Below are 16198 nucleotides of genomic sequence, written 5' to 3' on the forward strand. Positions count from 1 at the left end.
GAAGCGCGAGCGGCGGCGCCATGGCCCGAGGTAGCGGCGCGCGGCGGGAGGGCCGGGGGCTGGGGGCCCGGGGCCGGGTGCCGGGGTCTGGGGCCCGAGATGCGGCGCCGCCGCGGACGGGTTGGTGCTGAGACTTGCCCGGAGCCCAGTCCGCGCGCTGCGCTGGCTGTCACAGCTGGGGAGCTAGCAGACCCTGCCACGGCCCCCTCCCTAGACTCGCGGTGGGTCTGGCACCTCACGCCCCCGTGTCCCCCAGTGTGGCAGCAGCCGTTCCTCAACGTCTTCAGACACTTCAAGGTGGACGAGTGGAAGCGGTCCTCTAAGGAGGGCGACGTGGCCGTTGTGACGGTAAGTGGGCCGGGGCGCCTGGCAGCAGGAGCGGCGGCCTCTCCTCTGTCTCCTGGGCCGCTTTGCTGCAGCGCTCCTGGCGCTCCGTGGGGCTGAGCGGGACGCCACGCCTCCCGTGTCTCTCTGCAGGACAAGACCCTCAAGTGCACCGTGTACCGCGTGCGGGGCCCTGTCTCTGCTGGCAATTACATCCAGCTCCCCAAAACCAGCACCCAGTCCCTGGGGCTGACCGGACGCTACCTGTACGTGCTCTTTCGGCCCCTGCCCGCCAAGCATTTCGTCATTCACCTGGACCTGTGTACCGAGGTTACAAGCTGGAGAGCGGGAGCTGCCGGTGGGGGCCTTGCACTCCTGCTGCAGTCTCCTCTCCACGGCCATGCTGTATACCCACAGGACAGCCAGGTCATCCGAGTGTCATTTTCCAACTTCTTCAAGGAGTTCAAGTCCACAGCCACATGGCTTCAGTTCCCTTTCATCTGTGAGACTGGGACACCCAGGAAAGGTAACATGTAGATGAGGTGTGAACGGGGCACAGATGGTCTGGGAGAGGCAGCCAGCCAGAAGGCTCAGGGGGGAGGCAGGCCAGGGACAGCCTGGATGGAGGGGCACGTGGCTGTGGCCATGAGAGTGGGGACAGGCCGAGGACAGAGAATGCTGTGGGCCGGTTGGTGAGGGGGTAGGCTCTGACCTTTGCTCCTGTCCTGCACACCTGGCAGGTGTGGGCTCCCCTGGTGCCCGGTGGACCTGCCTGCAGCTCGACCTACACGACATTCTCCTGGTCTACCTGAACCGACGCTACAGTCAGCTCAGGAGCATCAGGCTGTGTGCTAGCCTGCTGGTCAGGAACCTCTACACCAGTGACCTGTGCTTCGATCCTGGTGAGGGCTAAAGGTGTGCTTAGCCTGCAGCCCACCTGCTCTAACTCCCTGTGTGCTGGCCTCCACACCCTCCCTGGCACTTGGTGAAAATGCCCATGCTGTACCATCTTTGAGCCTCCCAGCTCCCAAGGCAGCCGCTGGGGGAGGTGGTGGCTGGGCTGGTGGCCAGGCAGTACCCTGCTGGCTGGCACCTGGTGTTGTCTTGTCTGGGCTGGGAGAGGGAGCTGGGTGGGCTTCCCTGGACTTTGCTCTTCGTAGCTGTCACTGTTGCTGAAGCCCGGTGTGCAAAACTGCCCATCACCCCCATACCTCGAGAAATGGCATTCCCAGTACCGAAAGGGGAGAGCTGGCACGACCACTATGTCCACATCCGGTGAGCGGCTCTGCCTGTCCTGAGGGCGGCCGGGTGGAGGGAGGGCAGCCGGGTGGAGGGACGGCAGGGCCGCCCCTGGAAGCTGACTGTCCTTCCACCCCGCCGAGGTTTCCAAGCGACAGCTCAAAAACATCCTCCGAGGCAGTTCAGAAGAGCTGTTCCCCTTCTGAGGCAGGTGGGCCTGTGGGGCCAGCGGTGACCCAGGTTCAGGCCTGAAGGGCCCATGGAGCTCGGCGGGAGAGGGGGGCCTGATGCTGCATCTGGGGAGGTGAATGCAGCAGCATGATGCCTGCAAGGGTGAGGGGAGGCTGTCTCAAGGCCCCAGACCCAGTGTGGGAGGTTCCGATTAGGGTGCCTGGTGGCTTAAAGCTTTCCAACTGGGAAGGGGTGCCGGGGCCCACGGTAGGGTGGGCTGCAGCTGTTGTTGTGGCTTCCCTCCTGCAGAGTGGGCAAGGCCAGGGCCCACTGCTGCCCCCTGCCCAGTGCCTTGTGGTCATGTCCTCACAAGTTTGTCTGCACTCTGCTCAGTGGGTTCTTCTCAATTGCAGTCTTAGCGGGGCCTGTGCCGCAGCTTCTCCCTCACCCAGCGGCCTTCAGCAAGCCTGTTCAGGACAGCCTGGCCCTCATGGTCCAGAAGCATGGCCCCACAGCCGTGAGTGCCCTGTGCCCTCGGAGTTGGGGCTGAGGGTGGTGGCCACAGGGTGCTAACAGGCACTTGTCCTCCCGAAGTCCTGCCAGGCCCCCTCTGCGCCCAGGCCCCTTCCAGAAGTCAGCGTGTCTTGTGAGCGCTCCGAGGTCTGTAGTGTGGGTGGCCCCAGTGGCCGTAGCCAGGAGCCCTTGGCCTGGGTGAAGGCCACTGACAAGCACGTGGTCAGTGACAGCCTTCACGTGTCTGCGCGTCAGACGACTGTGGAGCCCACGGCCCCAGAGGATGCATCCCCACAAGAAGTGAGTGCTTTTCCCAAGGAAGGTGGGGCTGGACTGTGCCACCGAGGGGGGTGGGATGTGGACGAGGTGTGGGTGGAGGGCTGCTGGGCCTCTGCCCACTGGGAACATGCGTGGGGCAGATGGTCCCTTCCCATCTAGTCTCCTGGCAGAAAGCAGAACCAACAGGAGGCGGCTTTGGGCAAGGATCGTTTTCAACAAAGAGTAAGGAGGGGGGCTGGTGCCCTGACCCCAGCCCCAGTGGTTTGGTGGGGGGGCGCTCAGGCTCCAGGCAGGCGCAGGACTGGGGTACCTGGAGGGTCTAGCAATGTGATTGGAATCCTGGTTTCCGGCCAGCAGCTGGCAGAAGGCACTAGAACCAGGTGGCTTTCTTGGGAGGCAGGCACCAGCTTTGTGTGGGGCAGCCCTGGTGGGACAGAAGCCTCGCCACTTCGGGGTCTCACTGTGAGTCTGTCTGTTTCAGAGCTTCCTCCCGGATCCGGTCCTGAGGCTCAAAGGGGTCATCGGCTTTGGGGGTCACAGCACCAAATGGGTGAGGGGTTCTCTGTTCTTGCTGGGTCGTGCAAGTGTCAGATACACAGAGGGGACAGTGGGCACACCCCGTGTTTCCCTGAGGTGGCTGTGTGGACAGCTGAGCTCCCCCAGGCGTCGGGTCCCTTCACTGCTGTGGACGCCCAGCCCTGCCCGCATCCTCACATGCTCGGTGCTTCCTTGACGTGATGACATCCTGTCGCAGGCGTCCCTTTGTGTCGTGAACACCAGCCGGGTCGGTGCTGGTCCAATCGCTCAAGCTTCCAGAGACCTGAGAGCCCTTGCTCACCCTTTAAAGCTTTGATGCGTGTCGTCCAGCCAAGTGGGGCCGGGTATGGGCGAGACTTGTGGGACCCTGCAGGGACAGCAGCAGGAGAGGAGGCTATGTGCTCGCCAGGCCTTCCTGGACACGAACTCCGAGTCTTTGTGGGCTCTCTGGCCTTTTGCCACCTGAATCCCAAAGTTTCTTGTGTTGCAGACAGGGCTTAGAGGAAGCCCTGCCCATGCACACGTGCACCCGAGCTCTTTCTGTTCTTTTGGCGCGTGCATCCCATTGACTCCTGTGCGTGGGACTCGGGGGAGTGCTGGGGTGGGGGGACGAAGTCGACCAGCCTGTGACCTCAGCCTCCGGCCCCTGTGCACAGGCCCTGTGGACCCGGGATGGGGCCGCCGTCGTGTATCCTTGCCATGCGGTCATCGTCGTCCTGTGTGTCAACACCCGGGAGCAGCGTCTCTTCCTTGGCCACACAGACAAGGTGGGCACCCTGGCCCAGGAGTGGCTTGTTCTGCAGGCACACACCCTCCCTCACCCTGCTGCCCCCCCAGGTCTCTGCCCTGGCGCTGGACGGGAGCGGTTCCCTGCTGGCCTCAGCCCAGGCACAGCCCCACAGTATGCTGCGTCTCTGGGACTTCCAGACCGGGGAGTGCCTGTCCCTGTTCCAGAGCCCAGTCCACACCGTTTGCTCCCTCAGGTGGGTGCAGGGTCTCCGAGGCGGGTGGGGGCTGCGCCTGCAACACTGACCTCCACCTCTCCGTCCGCAGCTTCTCTGACAGCGGGGAGGTGCTCTGTGGTGTTGGCAAGGACCGCCACGGGCGGATGGTAAGCGGGCCAGGCCGGGGAGGTGGGGCAGCCCATCCTGGGGTGCAGGCAGGCAGCAAGGGTCCCCTGCAGGCCTCCCCCAGCCTCGCCGGGCACCCCTGCGCCATACTTGCCACAGAATGTCTGTTTCACTCCCTCGTGGATGGAGCTGACCTTTGATTGACTGGCCTCACCTTCTTCAGTGGCAAGTCCCCCACGCCTGAGCTGGGCGTGTTTAACGTGCCAGCATCTCTGAAGTTGGGTGTTTCACCCGGGGCCTCTCCTCCACTCGTGGTTGTGTCTTCTGCTCCTTTCTGCACACACATGTCTGTGGAAGCCCCGGGTGGGCACATGTAGGTTCCTCCGGGCTGCAGGGGCCAACTTCCCCACCCCCTGCAGCCCAACACGCCTGCTTCTGTGGGAGGGGCCAGGCGGGCGCTGGGTGCTCAGCGCAGACTTGTTGCAGACGGTGGTGGTGTGGGGCACGGCCCAGGTGGGGCGAGGCGGAGAGGCCATCATCCTCACGAAGGTGCACAGCGACGTTGACATCCAGGCATTCGAGGTGGCCTTTTTCGATGAAACCAGGTGATTGGCCGCCTGCCTGCCCACCCTCCGTGCTGGGACCAGCGAGTTGTGAGCTGGCCCCTCCTCCCTGGCTCACCTCCTACTCCTCGCAGGATGGCATCGTGCGGGCGGGGCAGCGTGCGGCTGTGGCGGCTGCGAGGTGGGGGGCTGCGCTCCTGCCCTGTGGACCTGGGGGAGCACCACGCGCTGGAGTTCACTGACCTGGCCTTCAGGCAGGCCCAGGACGGCCACACACTGTGAGCCCCACCCTCCCTCCCCTAATGGCCAGGGCCCGCCCATTCCCTGCCCCGCCCCTCGGCCCCTCCGCCTTCACCTGTTACCTTTGCCTTTCTGGGCAGCTACGTCTGCAGCCGCAGCGGCCACATCCTGGAGATTGACCACCAGAGCATGGCTGTGCGGCGCGCTCGCCGCCTCCTGCCCACACAGACCCCCGGTGGCCCCCTCCCACAGAAGCAGGCCTTCAGTTCAGGTAGGTGGGCCCTGCTGTGCTGGGAGGAGTGGCCCTGACGCTTTGGGCTGACCGTGCCTCCCCCCACCCAGGCCCCGGCATCGCCATCAGCAGCCTCAGCGTCTCCCAGGCCAAGTGTGCCGTGGGCTCCGAGGACGGCTACCTGCGCCTCTGGCCCCTGGACTTCTCCTCTGTGCTCTTGGAGGCAGGTGGGGCCTCGACATCACCTTGCCACCAGGGTTGCCGCAGGAGGGCCGTGTCCCCGGGCTGGATGGCAGTCATGGGGCTCCAAGGGGCTGTGTCCTGAGCCGGGGTCCACCGTCACTGAGCCCAGGAGTGGGTGGTCACAGGGGAGGTGCCTGTTGTAGCTCACAGGGAGATGGGGCTCCAGGCAGCAGGGAAGCGCATTTCTCAGTGTCCTGGGCAGGGGGGCTGGGCACGGGCACAGCATGGATATGGTCAGCCTGTCCCGGTTGGCCCAGGTGCCGGGCCCACCCCACTACAGGCCTGGGTGGTCACCAACCCACCCTGCCCGCAGAGCACGAGGGCCCCATCAGCTCCGTCCGCATCAGCCCTGACGGCCTGCGTGTGCTGTCCACCACCTCCTCGGGCCACCTGGGTTTCCTGGACATCCTGTCCCGGGAGTACAGTGTGCTGGTGCGCTCCCACGCCGCCCCGGTGTTGGCCCTTGCCACTGAGTGCCGCCGGGGACAGCTGGCCACTGTGTCCCAGGATCACACTGTCCGCATCTGGGACCTAGCGACCCTGCAGCAGGTGGGGTGTGGCAGGAGGGAAGCCAGCCAGGAGGGAGGGACTGGAGGGCCGCAGGCCTCACTGAGGCCCGGTGGGTGGGGCCCTGGGTCCTTCTGCCTGTGTTTGGGGCCTGAAGGTTCAAGGCACTTGGAGAGAGACTGGCTCTCGGGCCTTGCGGCCAGCTGGTTGCCCCAGCCTGTCCGCCCTCACACGGCCCCGTCCTCCAGCTGTACGACTTCGCGTCTCCGGAGGAGGCCCCGTGTGCTGTTGCCTTCCACCCTACCCAGCCCACCTTCTTCTGTGGCTTCAGCAGCGGGGCCGTCCGCTCCTTCAGCCTGGAGGCCACCGAGGTCCTAGTGGAGCACAGGTGGGTGGCCAGCCGGCCCTGGCCTCACAGACGATCGAGGTGGAAGCTCCAGTGGTTTGTGGGTTCCCTGGGGAGTGTGGGAGACCGAGCAGTGCAGGGGAGGGCTGTCTACAGGAAGCCCCGCCCTCTGCTGCCCCTCGGGGATTCCGCAGGAGGTCTGGGACAGTGCAGCTCAGGGGCAAGGCAGCGGCGTCTCGTGTGTGCAGGTGTCACCGCGGAGCCATCACCGGCCTGGCTGCCAGCCCCGACGGCAGCCTCCTGTTCAGCTCCTGCTCTCGGGGCTCCCTGGCCCAGTACCATAGCGGCGCACTCCGGTGCCGCATCCTTCGTGTGGCAGGTCAGGCCCCCAGGCCCAGCCCCAGCCTTGCTCTGGCCTCCCAGCCATCCCCTGGTCAGGTCCCTGCGGGGGTGGGGGTATGTGGCGCCCCCGACCGTGGTACTGCGTTCCACAGTCGCACTACTGAGACCCCCAGAGCCAAGTGTGGTTTTAGGACTCACCAGCCTCCCGAGATTGAAGGTCAGTGAGAGTCTGTGCCCACCCTTCCCCAAGAGGAAGTGAGTACCTGAAGCCTGAGCACCAGGCCAGCAGGGGGGTCGGCCCCCTCCCATGGCCACTGTAACTCGGGCCAGCCAGATGGTCACTTGGTGGTCACTCTGGGAGAGCCCCCAGCTTTCCTGGCAGTCCGTGGTGCCCACTGGTGTCTTGGTGCCCTCACATCCAGGCCCCATGGGCTGGCTGCTGTGGGATCTGCCCAGCCCAGGCTGGTGTTTTCCGCACCAGTAGGTCTCTGACCAGTGTCTGTTCTGGTGCGCCCCCCACCACCCCGACCCAGCTGACTGCCTGTCCCCATGTGCCGGCAGCTAACGTGGTGTGCCAGGAGGCCTGCCCGAGCCCCAGTGCCCTGGTGGTCAGTGGGGACAGCCGCCTGCTGGCCTTTGTGGGTCCCTCCAAGTACACGGTGACCGTCATGGACACAACCTCACTGGATGAGGTGGGTCAACTGGAACCCTCCCTGTGTGCAGTGAGGGCGGAGCCACGCCAGTCTGGCCCACAGACCCCGTGGGCACCCTGACCCTGGTGGCTGCGTGTTTCCCTGGGTGGGAGGCCATGCTCATTTCAGAAAGGACCTGGGCCCTGCGCCCCTCATGGCACAGAGGACATGTGAGCTGTGGGCAGCCTGCCGGATGGGTGCCCAAGGCTGCCCACAGCCCGGGCCCAGCTCTTGGGGCTCGAGCTCTGGCTGGAGGTCATGGTGAGGACACTTGCTGCTCTCCCTCAGCTGCTGAGGGTTGACATCAGCACTCTGGACCTGGCTGGCAGCCGCCTGGACTCAGCTGTGGCCGTCTGCTTTGGCCCCGCACCCCCTGGCCACTTGCTGGTGTCCACGTCCTCTAACATGGTTGCAGTGCTAGATGCCACGTCGGGCCGCTTGGTCCGGGAGGTGAGCCCAAGACTGCGGCTGGCGGCCTGGCCTCCCCCGCCTTCTCGGCTCCGGCCTTGGTGCCCGCAGTGCCCAGAGGAGGGGAGGCCCTGGGCCGCTTGCTGCTCCCTAGAGGTTGTGTTCTGTGAGAAGGGGGCTCCCCCAACTGGTGGTCCTGTGTGCTCCGACCTTTTCCCTCAGCAAGCACCCTCTCTCACAGCTGTCCTGTGTCCCCCCTGCGGCCTGCTCTGTCCTAGCTCTCAGCGGGGATGGCCGTTTTCTGCTCACGGCCGCCGACCGGGCCATCAAGGTGTGGGACTACTCAGCACAGGCCGGCCCTGGCTGCCAGGTGTGTGCCCTGGGCGGGCGCACAGTGGGTAGGAAGGAGGGTGGACGACAGTCCCCGAGGTTCCCCCGTGCCTGCTGGGGCCTGATGCTGCACGAGGTCCTCTTGGTCAGTCTGCAGTCTGGTGGCCAGGTGTCTCCAGCTGTGCCTCAGTGGTCTCTACATGCCACACTGCTGCCCTCAGGTGTACATCGGCCACTCAGAGCCTGTGCGAGCCGTGGCTTTCACCCCCGACCAGCAGCAACTCCTTAGTGTGGGAGACGCCATCTTTCTCTGGGACGTTCTGGTCCCCTCTGAGAAGTCCCCTCCAGGAAGGCAAGTTCCTGCCCTCGACATGCATCTGCCAGGCCTCCCTCTGCACCCCTCCGCCCCACCCGACCATCTCTCTTGTCACCTCTGCAGTGTCCAAGGCTCTCCCGGGGCCCCCCCAACCTGCGAAGCTGGTGAGTGGTCCCACCACACTGGCAGGCTCCATGGTGATGTCTGGTGCTGGCACTGTAAATGCTGTGGGTGCACAGCGCTGTTCTTTTCCTGGGAGTCCCGATGCAGAGCTGGTTGGGGGTGAGGGGCTGGGCACGCCTCCTGCTCTGCCCTCCCCGGACCCTGAGCTCAGCCGAGCTCCTTCCGTCCTCAGGCCTGGGTACAAGACAACTGGAGGACATGGTGTCTGGGGCCAATGGGCTTCCCCGGCAGCAGGTGCCCATGCCATCCCAGGCGTCCCCACCCTGGCTGGACATCTGTGCCGGGCCCCCCAAGGACCATGATGGTGAGGGCAGGGGTCCTGGGAGGGCCTGGAGGGGATGTGCGTCTGGCTGCCATCCTGACATGCTTTGCTGCTCCTGGCCTGGGGGAGGGGCAAGGGCATGGGGGCGCTCTGCTCCCTCGTCTCACTGTCTCCCCACCCTCCTCAGGCGCTTTCTCCATGTCAGATGAGAGCCGTGGCCCTGAGGGTCTCCGCCAGGCCTCAGGCCCACCTGTGCTGGTGCAGAAGGAGGCTGGCAGGGCTGGTGATGGGGCCTGGGGGGCCACGGGGGGCCCCTGGGACCTTGGCAGGCCTCCCCACCCCCGTGGTTGGCCCAGTAAGCAGGGGAGGGGCAGCAGGGTGGGGCAGGGTCACTCATAACTGGACCAGGGCCCAGGTGCATGTACCACGTGGACTCCAGGTGGCCTAAGGACAGACCCGGCTGCCCCTGGCAGACAAGGGATGGTCACCTACAGGGCAAATGGAGAGCCCAAGGCCCCTGTTGGGCCAGGTGGGTGATGGGACGTGGCTCATCTGTGCCCTTTGAACCCAAGAGTCTGACCAGCCAGGGCAGGGTGACTGCAAGGAGGGTCACTGTGTGGTCCCTTGGGGTTCACAGCCTCATTCCCTTCCCTGACAGGTGCCTACAGCACTGGAAGAGCCAGGGCCCAGCCCCCCACTCGCCCGGACTCCTATCGGCATTTCACAGCTCGCTACAAGGCCTCCCTGCTGGCCAAGGTTGGCCGGGTGGGGCGTCCTCATAGCCCCTGCTGCCAATGGATATCCTGGAAGCCCAGGGGTCCGGGCGGCATGGCCCTGTGGTGTCTGGGGGTACTCCTGCTCCCCGGTAGACACAGGCTCCCTGGCGTTTCCCTGGGGCAGCTCCCAGAGCTGACAGCAGCCCAGGCCTTGGTGGCAGTCGCCCCACGGGTCACCCCTCTGCCCTGAGCCCCATGCTCTCACCGGGCTGGTTAAGGTTCTCACTGTCACACGATGACTGGACCCAGGCGTGTCCTGCTGAGCCCACACACTCGCTTCACTCCATGGTCCTGGCTCCCGTTCACCTCCCCCCCAGCAGGTGCCTCCCCATCTCCTCCTCCTGCCTCCCTGTCTGCATGCTGCATGCCAGGCTCCCAGCCCCGCTGGCCACTGCGTGCAGACTTTGGTGCCCATGTTCCTGCCGTTTGCCTCCTCCCGGGAGCATGCATCTCCCAAGGCTCAGTCCCACGCCCGGCCTGATAGGCAGAGCTTGAGGGTGGGGGGCTGGGCCGGGTGGGCCAGCGCCAGCGTCCTGGGTCCACTTCCTCACAGGGCCTCTCCTTCCCTGCTGTCGGCGATGAGCAGCTGCACCTGAAAGCCGTCATGGGTTACAACGGGAATGGGCGCGCCAACCTGGTCTGGAGGCCGGACACAGGTGGGGGCCATGGCCCAGACGCTGCAGGGCGGGCTCAGCTCTTTCCACCCCTAGGCCAGGCCCCAGGGAGGGGCCCGCAGGTGGTTTGGACTGCAGGGCGGGCGTGTCCTCCTGGTGGCACTTCCTGCTGTGAGCAGGAGTTCTCCTTGGGGTGGGGTTGGGGGGTGTGGGCACGAGTGCCTGGGGCTGTGGGGCTGATGGGGCAGGCGCTTCCTCCCTCCCCACAGGCTTCTTCGCCTACACGTGTGGTCGCCTGGTGGTGGTGGAGGACCTGCACTCTGGTGTCCAGCAGCACTGGCTTGGCCACCCTGAGGAGATCTCCACGCTGGCCCTCAGCCATGATGCCCAGGTGCCTGTCCTGCAGCCCGCCTTGAACGCCCAGGGCCGAGGTGTGCCTCGGAGCTTGGCTCCTTGAACTGCGTGCGGCTGGCTCTCGCTTCCAGAGCAGCCCTTTACCCAGAGCGGGAACGGGCCCGTGGACTGCACCCTTCCTGCTGACCACCCACCCGCCTGCCCGCCAGGTGCTGGCCTCTGCCTCAGGCCGAAGCAGCACTGCCTCCCGCTGCCAGATCCGTGTCTGGGACGTGCCGGGGGGCTTCTGTCGGCAGCTCCTTTCTCACCACGACACTGCTGTCCAGGCCCTGGCTTTCTCGCCAGACGACAGGCTCCTCGTCACGCTGGGTCAGCAGGGCGGGGGCGGAGGAAAGTGGTCTCCGGACTCCCCTGCCTGTCCTGGGAACCCTGGGCAGCTGACGTGGTCACTGTGCATCTCCCCCAGGGGACTATGGCGACCGCACCCTGGCCCTGTGGAGCACGGCCACCTACGAGCTTGTGTCCTCCACGTGCCTTCCGGAGCCAGTACACGGCGTGGCCTTCAACCCCTGGGACACCGGCGAGCTCGCCTGCGTGGGCCAGGGTGCCGTCACCCTGTGGCTCCTGCAGCAGCGTGGGGGCGACGTCAGCCTCCAGGTGCCAGGGTTCAGAGGAGGTTTTGGAGGATGGGGTCTGGCTGGGCCCCAGGGCATCGCTGACCCACACTGCGCTCGTGTTCCTCCAGGTCCACCGAGAGCCCATCCCTGAGGAGGTGGGGGGGTGCGAGCTGACCTCGCTCTGCTACGGGACCACACCCCTGCTCTACTGTGGCTCCAATGCTGGCCAGGTGTGTGTTTGGGACATGTGTGCCGGCCGCTGCTTCCTGGCCTGGGACGCGGACGACGGTGAGATCGGTGGGTGTCTGACGGAGCCCCTGTGGCCCTTGACAGCTTGGGGCTCGGTTCTCCCTGGGAGTCCCAGTGCTGGGGCGGTGGACACCATCTTGAGTCCCAGGCATCTGGGGACGTGGCTCACGGCATCTCCTGTCCCCCAGGAGTGCTGCTGTGCTCGGGCGCGCGTCTGGTCAGTGGCAGCAACACCAGGCGGCTGCGCCTATGGGCCGTGGGGGCCGTGCCGGAGCTGAGACGCAAGGGCTCCGGGGCCAGGTGAGCATCCACAGTGTGTCTGGGAGCCGGCACTCTGTTGCCAGCTGGGCCCGTCCCCCAGGGGACATGCTCGGGCAAGGCCAGGGCCCGTGGGCCAAAGCACCTGGCTCCCTCGGCTCTCGCTGCCACCCCTTTGACCCCCTGCCCCTCCAGGTCTAGCTCTGTGTTTATGGAGCGTGAGCTGACCCTTGACGGGGCCGTCGTGAGTGCAGTCTTCCACGAAAGCATGGACATGGGTGTGGTGGGCACCACGGCGGGCACGCTCTGGTACGTCAGCTGGGCTGAGGGCACCAGCACCCGCCTCATCAGCGGCCACCGGAGCAAGGTGAGGCCGCTGGGCCACCGGCTTGCTGCCGAGGATGTCTGAAGGGATCCCAGCCCGGCACAGGCCGGGCAGCTGCCACGCGCTCCCTCCGTCCCCGCCCCCAGGGTGCTCCCAGCCCAAGCGCAGCTGCGAGCGTCCAGGCGTTCCCAGGACCAGCTGCACCCCCGGAACCACGCGCCCCTCCCCATGGGCATGGGGTCCATGCCGTGTCCGCGTGCAGCAGCCCCAGGCCCTGTGGCCTTCTTGACCCTTCCTCTTTCCCGCCACTTTATTCTCTTGTAATTTACGTGTTGAAGAAAACTGGTCATCCACCCTGGAGTCTTCCACCACCGTTGTTGGACATGCTTCCCTGGGGTCCGAGGGGTCTGGAAGCCGGGCCAGGGTCTAGTCAGGGCCAGCCAGTCCCAACGTCACTTCCTTCTGGTAGCGCTGTGTCTCCCACCAGTGATGCCCTTGTCTGGCGGCAGGAGTTGCAGGTGGCAGTAGTCAGATCCCTCGTTCCTTCAGGAGGGAAGTGGCCTCGAGAGCTCTCAGATTTCCCGGGGCTGGGACAGGGCACAGGTAGATGAGTCTCCCTCGTGGACCAAGTTCCCCAGCAGCAGCCAATGTGTTACTTTCTGAGAGCTATTAGGGGCTGGTGGGTGGAAACATGGGTCTGGCTTCCCCACCGTCACTTTCTCTTGATGCTCATGGAGTCCTGGCCTCGGCTGGTGGCAGGGTCTTCAAGTTGGCTCCTGAGTCTTTTTTAAAAAAATTCTACGTTCATTTGTTCAGGTGTAACAGTAGCCAACAAAGAAACTCTTGTGTGAGGTAGTGAGGGTTACATGTTTCCTTTTTCTTTGGTAATGGCTTTATGTTGAGGTATAATCTGTGGGCCACACACCCATGTAACGTCAATAGTTTTTGAAACATTTGCAGAACTGTACAACCATCACCGCAGTCACTTTCATCCCGGAAGGAAACCCCCCACCCATTAAGCACTCACCGCCCAGCCCCTGGCAGGCGCTCACTGACTCTGTCTCCGTCAGTTTGCCTGTTCTGGATGGTCCCTGTGAGCAGAAACACACTCTGTGGTGCTTTCTATCTGCTTCTCTCACTGAGCATCGTGTTTTCAAAGTCCATCCGAGTTGTAGCGAGGGTCAGTGCTTCACTCCTATTTACTGCTAAATACGCTTCTGTGGTACAGATAGGATGAGTTTATCCACCCACCAGGGCATGAGCTTGAGGGTGCTGAGTTCTTGACCTGAGCTGGTGGTCACTGGTGGTCCCCCCTCTTCTGTGGACCACAGGTGCTCCAGCCTCTCCCTCTGCAACTCCGCCCAAGACCGGACTTGGCTGTTCCAGAGCCTGTGGCCCCTCCAGTGGGAAATGGGCTTAGAGGTCACGGTCTGAGGCCCAGAGGGGCCCATCACGTCTCAGCCAAACAGACCTAAATTATTATTTTTCTAAGATAAAATGCATCAGGAGTTTATACTTACGCTTGAAATTCACATTCAGGACTCAGCTATTTTTTTTACCTCATTGGTGCACGGCCTGTCTCCTTTTTTTTACACCAGAGATCCTGACTCTGTGTAATCACACAACTGCTTTCTCCCTCGATACACATGACACACACACACACACACACACACACTACAATCTCAGCCCCACCCCCCCTGCTGTGATGAGGCCCAGGAGTGGCCCCCTGGGAGTCCCGTGTTCTAGGTTCTGTCAGGACAGTTCCTTCTGTGACGTCCCAGCAAGTGGATGGTCAAGTTCAACTGACTGGTGGGCTTCTTGCAATTTGGATTCCACCCAGGTCTAGTGCGGGGACACTTGGGAGGGAGGGAGGTCAGGACAGTTTCTTTGTGCCACATGGGGGGCCGGGGCCAGGTAGGCTCGAGGGGGAGATCGATGCTCTCATGAATGACCTGGCCATGCTGTGTTCCCTCTCTGCTTGAGGGCCATGAGCCTCAGGTAAGGTGGTGGCTCCTCACAGGTGAACGAGGTGGTCTTCAGCCCCAGCGAGTCCCACTGTGCCACGTGCAGTGACGATGGGAGCGTGAGGGTGTGGAGCGTGGCCAGCATGGAGCTGCTGATCCAGTTCCAGGTGCTCAGCCAGGTACTCGGGGGGGCGCCTGGGGCTGGGGTGCACGCCCGGGGCTCCGGCAGCCTCGTCCTCCCTCCAGCCTTGGTGTCTGTCTGTGGCCTTGGGCCCGGGCCCCTTCCCCCCTCCCCAGGGGAGTTCTGATGTTTTCCCACCGTGGGTCCCCAGAGCTGCCTCTGCCTGTCTTGGAGCCCCCCATCCTGTGAACGCCCAGAACAGCAGTGGGTGGCAGCGGGCTACAGTGACGGCACGCTGCGGCTCTTCAGCATCCCCCGCATAGCGATGGAGCTCAAGATGCATCCCCACTCGGCTGCACTGACGGCCATCGCCTTCTCTGCTGACGGTGAGGCCGGGCTCATGGTGACAGCACGGCTTCTGCCTGGCCCAGGTCACACCTTTGGGCTGAGGGCTAGGGGCTCACAAGTAACAGCGTGGTCTCTGCCTCGCCCAGGTCAGACCATCCTCTCCGGAGACAAGGATGGGCTCGTGGCTGTGAGTCGCCCTCGCACGGGGATGACCTTCCGTGTGCTGAGTGACCATTGGGGAGCCCCGATCTGCACCATCCAGAGCACGAGAAGAGAGGTGAAGTAGCCTCGTGAGCCTGCAGGGTCCGGCCTGAGCCGAGGGTGCTGGCAGGGAAGGGGATGGGAGAGCAGGGCAGGCGGCACCCACCAGCCTTTATGCCCCCAGTATGAAGACTTCGGGGCAGAGGGTGTGGACCTGTGGCTGGCTGCCAGCGGGGACCAGCAGGTCAGCGTTTGGGCCTCCAACTGGCTGCAGGACCGCTGTGAGCTCGTGGACTGGCTAAGCTTCCCAGCGCCCGCCCTCACGGAGGTAAGAGTCCCGGTGGCCCTGTGGGCGGGGTGCCCCCCACCCTGCCACAATGTGCTGTGCCCTCCATAGGTTCCCGGCTGCCTGCCGCCCTCCCTCGCCGCCTTCTGCCCCTGGGATGAGGCGCTGCTGGTGTGTGCGGGCCTCGGTGTGCACCATGAGGTGGTCTTCTACAGCCTCCGCCAGAAGCAGGCATGTGCACCCCTCCATGTGGTTCTGAGGGACCCAGGGCTGGGGAGGGGCAGGTCTCGGGGCCACGGGAACCCCTGCCCAGTGCCTCACGCTTGCTCTTTGCAGGTGATGGAGAAGATCCCACTGCCTTTCTTTGCTGTGTCCATGAGCCTGTCCCCTGGGGCCCACCTTATGGCCATTGGCTTCTCTGGTGAGTGCTGGTGTTTTGAGTGGGGCTCAGTGGGTACACCTGTGCCCCCACACTGAGCCGTACCCCTCATCCCTGAAAGTGGGGTGAGGACACCTGCTCCAGGGGAGTCTTAGATAGGGTCAGGAAATGAGGGGGGTGGGGTGCCAGGTTCCCCCAATGAGGCACTGGTCCCAGCTGGAGACAGAGCCAGGGTGGGTTGGAGGAACCCTGGGTCCTGGAACTATACAGACACAGGCACAGGGCCCACGGCACCCTACCTGCCCCAGCCCACCCTATGCTGTCCCCCGGCAGAGCGTGTGCTGAGGCTGGTGGACTGTGCGTCGGGGGCCGTGCAGGACTTTGCTGGCCATGATGACTCGGTGCAGCTGTGCAGGTTTGCCCCGTCTGCTCGGCTGCTCTTCACGGCGGCCCACAGTGAGATACTGGTGTGGGAAGTCACAGGTCACTGACCGCCAGTGGGGAGTGCGGGGTCAGGTGTTGCCCTGCTGGTCAGCCGGGCACCTGGCCTGGTCAGAGGCTTGGCTGAGAAGCTGGGTTGGCCAGGGGCCTTGTGCTGGGCCAGGATGGCTGGGTGGGCTTCACGCCTCCACACCCGGCTGCCCAGGAGCGTGTGCAAATCATCAAGACCTTGAACATGTATGAAGTGCTTATTGCCTCTTTTCCTTTGGGCTTTTGTTTCTACCTTGTACAGTTCAAATAAATGTGGGTGTTGCATTGAGGCATTGTCTCCTGGTCACTCCAGGCTGCCTGAGCTCAGTTTCTGCCCAACCTCCAGACCTCCTGCTCCCTGCCAGGGATCCTGACCCCTGCAAGAGCCGCGGGAGCCTGAGCAGGAGCTGCGGGGCGGGGCGGCACTGGGCAAAGGCC

The 16198-nt window shown here is 64.3% G+C and overlaps 1 protein-coding gene across 2 annotated transcripts; it reads left to right on the forward strand.

Annotated features, from left to right (window-relative positions):
* On the forward strand, window positions 1–16176 carry WDR90 (WD repeat domain 90). 2 transcript variants are annotated; one of them, XM_061209510.1, is made up of 44 exons: window positions 1–30; window positions 215–348; window positions 478–654; window positions 742–850; window positions 1065–1226; window positions 1485–1599; window positions 1707–1774; window positions 2148–2251; window positions 2329–2547; window positions 2686–2748; window positions 3008–3076; window positions 3720–3830; window positions 3901–4046; window positions 4117–4174; window positions 4620–4738; window positions 4831–4974; window positions 5077–5207; window positions 5279–5395; window positions 5725–5960; window positions 6167–6306; window positions 6459–6643; window positions 7168–7298; window positions 7587–7748; window positions 7948–8076; window positions 8258–8388; window positions 8476–8516; window positions 8708–8839; window positions 8985–9152; window positions 9237–9326; window positions 9456–9553; window positions 10127–10229; window positions 10457–10578; window positions 10751–10910; window positions 11008–11198; window positions 11287–11455; window positions 11596–11707; window positions 11861–12032; window positions 14011–14133; window positions 14287–14461; window positions 14570–14700; window positions 14809–14952; window positions 15022–15141; window positions 15247–15331; window positions 15623–16176. In XM_061209510.1, exons 1-44 carry the CDS (start codon window positions 21–23, stop codon window positions 15778–15780), a joined length of 5664 nt encoding a protein of 1887 aa, XP_061065493.1. In that variant the 5' UTR covers window positions 1–20; the 3' UTR covers window positions 15781–16176. The 2 variants fall into 2 exon arrangements, with proteins under 2 accessions (XP_061065493.1, XP_061065492.1); XM_061209509.1 differs by having other exon boundaries at window positions 6513–6643; window positions 9456–9646.
* Window positions 16177–16198: the final 22 nt, after the last annotated feature.

Source organism: Eubalaena glacialis, chromosome 13 (assembly GCF_028564815.1).
Source record: "Eubalaena glacialis isolate mEubGla1 chromosome 13, mEubGla1.1.hap2.+ XY, whole genome shotgun sequence".
Lineage (NCBI taxonomy): Eukaryota > Metazoa > Chordata > Mammalia > Artiodactyla > Balaenidae > Eubalaena > Eubalaena glacialis.

Bases quoted from the DNA above. Each gene is read 5' to 3' on its own strand.
- WDR90 (XM_061209509.1), top strand. The intron at 6,307-6,512 runs GTGGGTGGCCAG...TCGTGTGTGCAG, and splicing joins GAGGTCCTAGTGGAGCACAG to GTGTCACCGCGGAGCCATCA. The intron at 8,077-8,257 runs GTGTGTGCCCTG...TGCTGCCCTCAG, and splicing joins AGGCCGGCCCTGGCTGCCAG to GTGTACATCGGCCACTCAGA.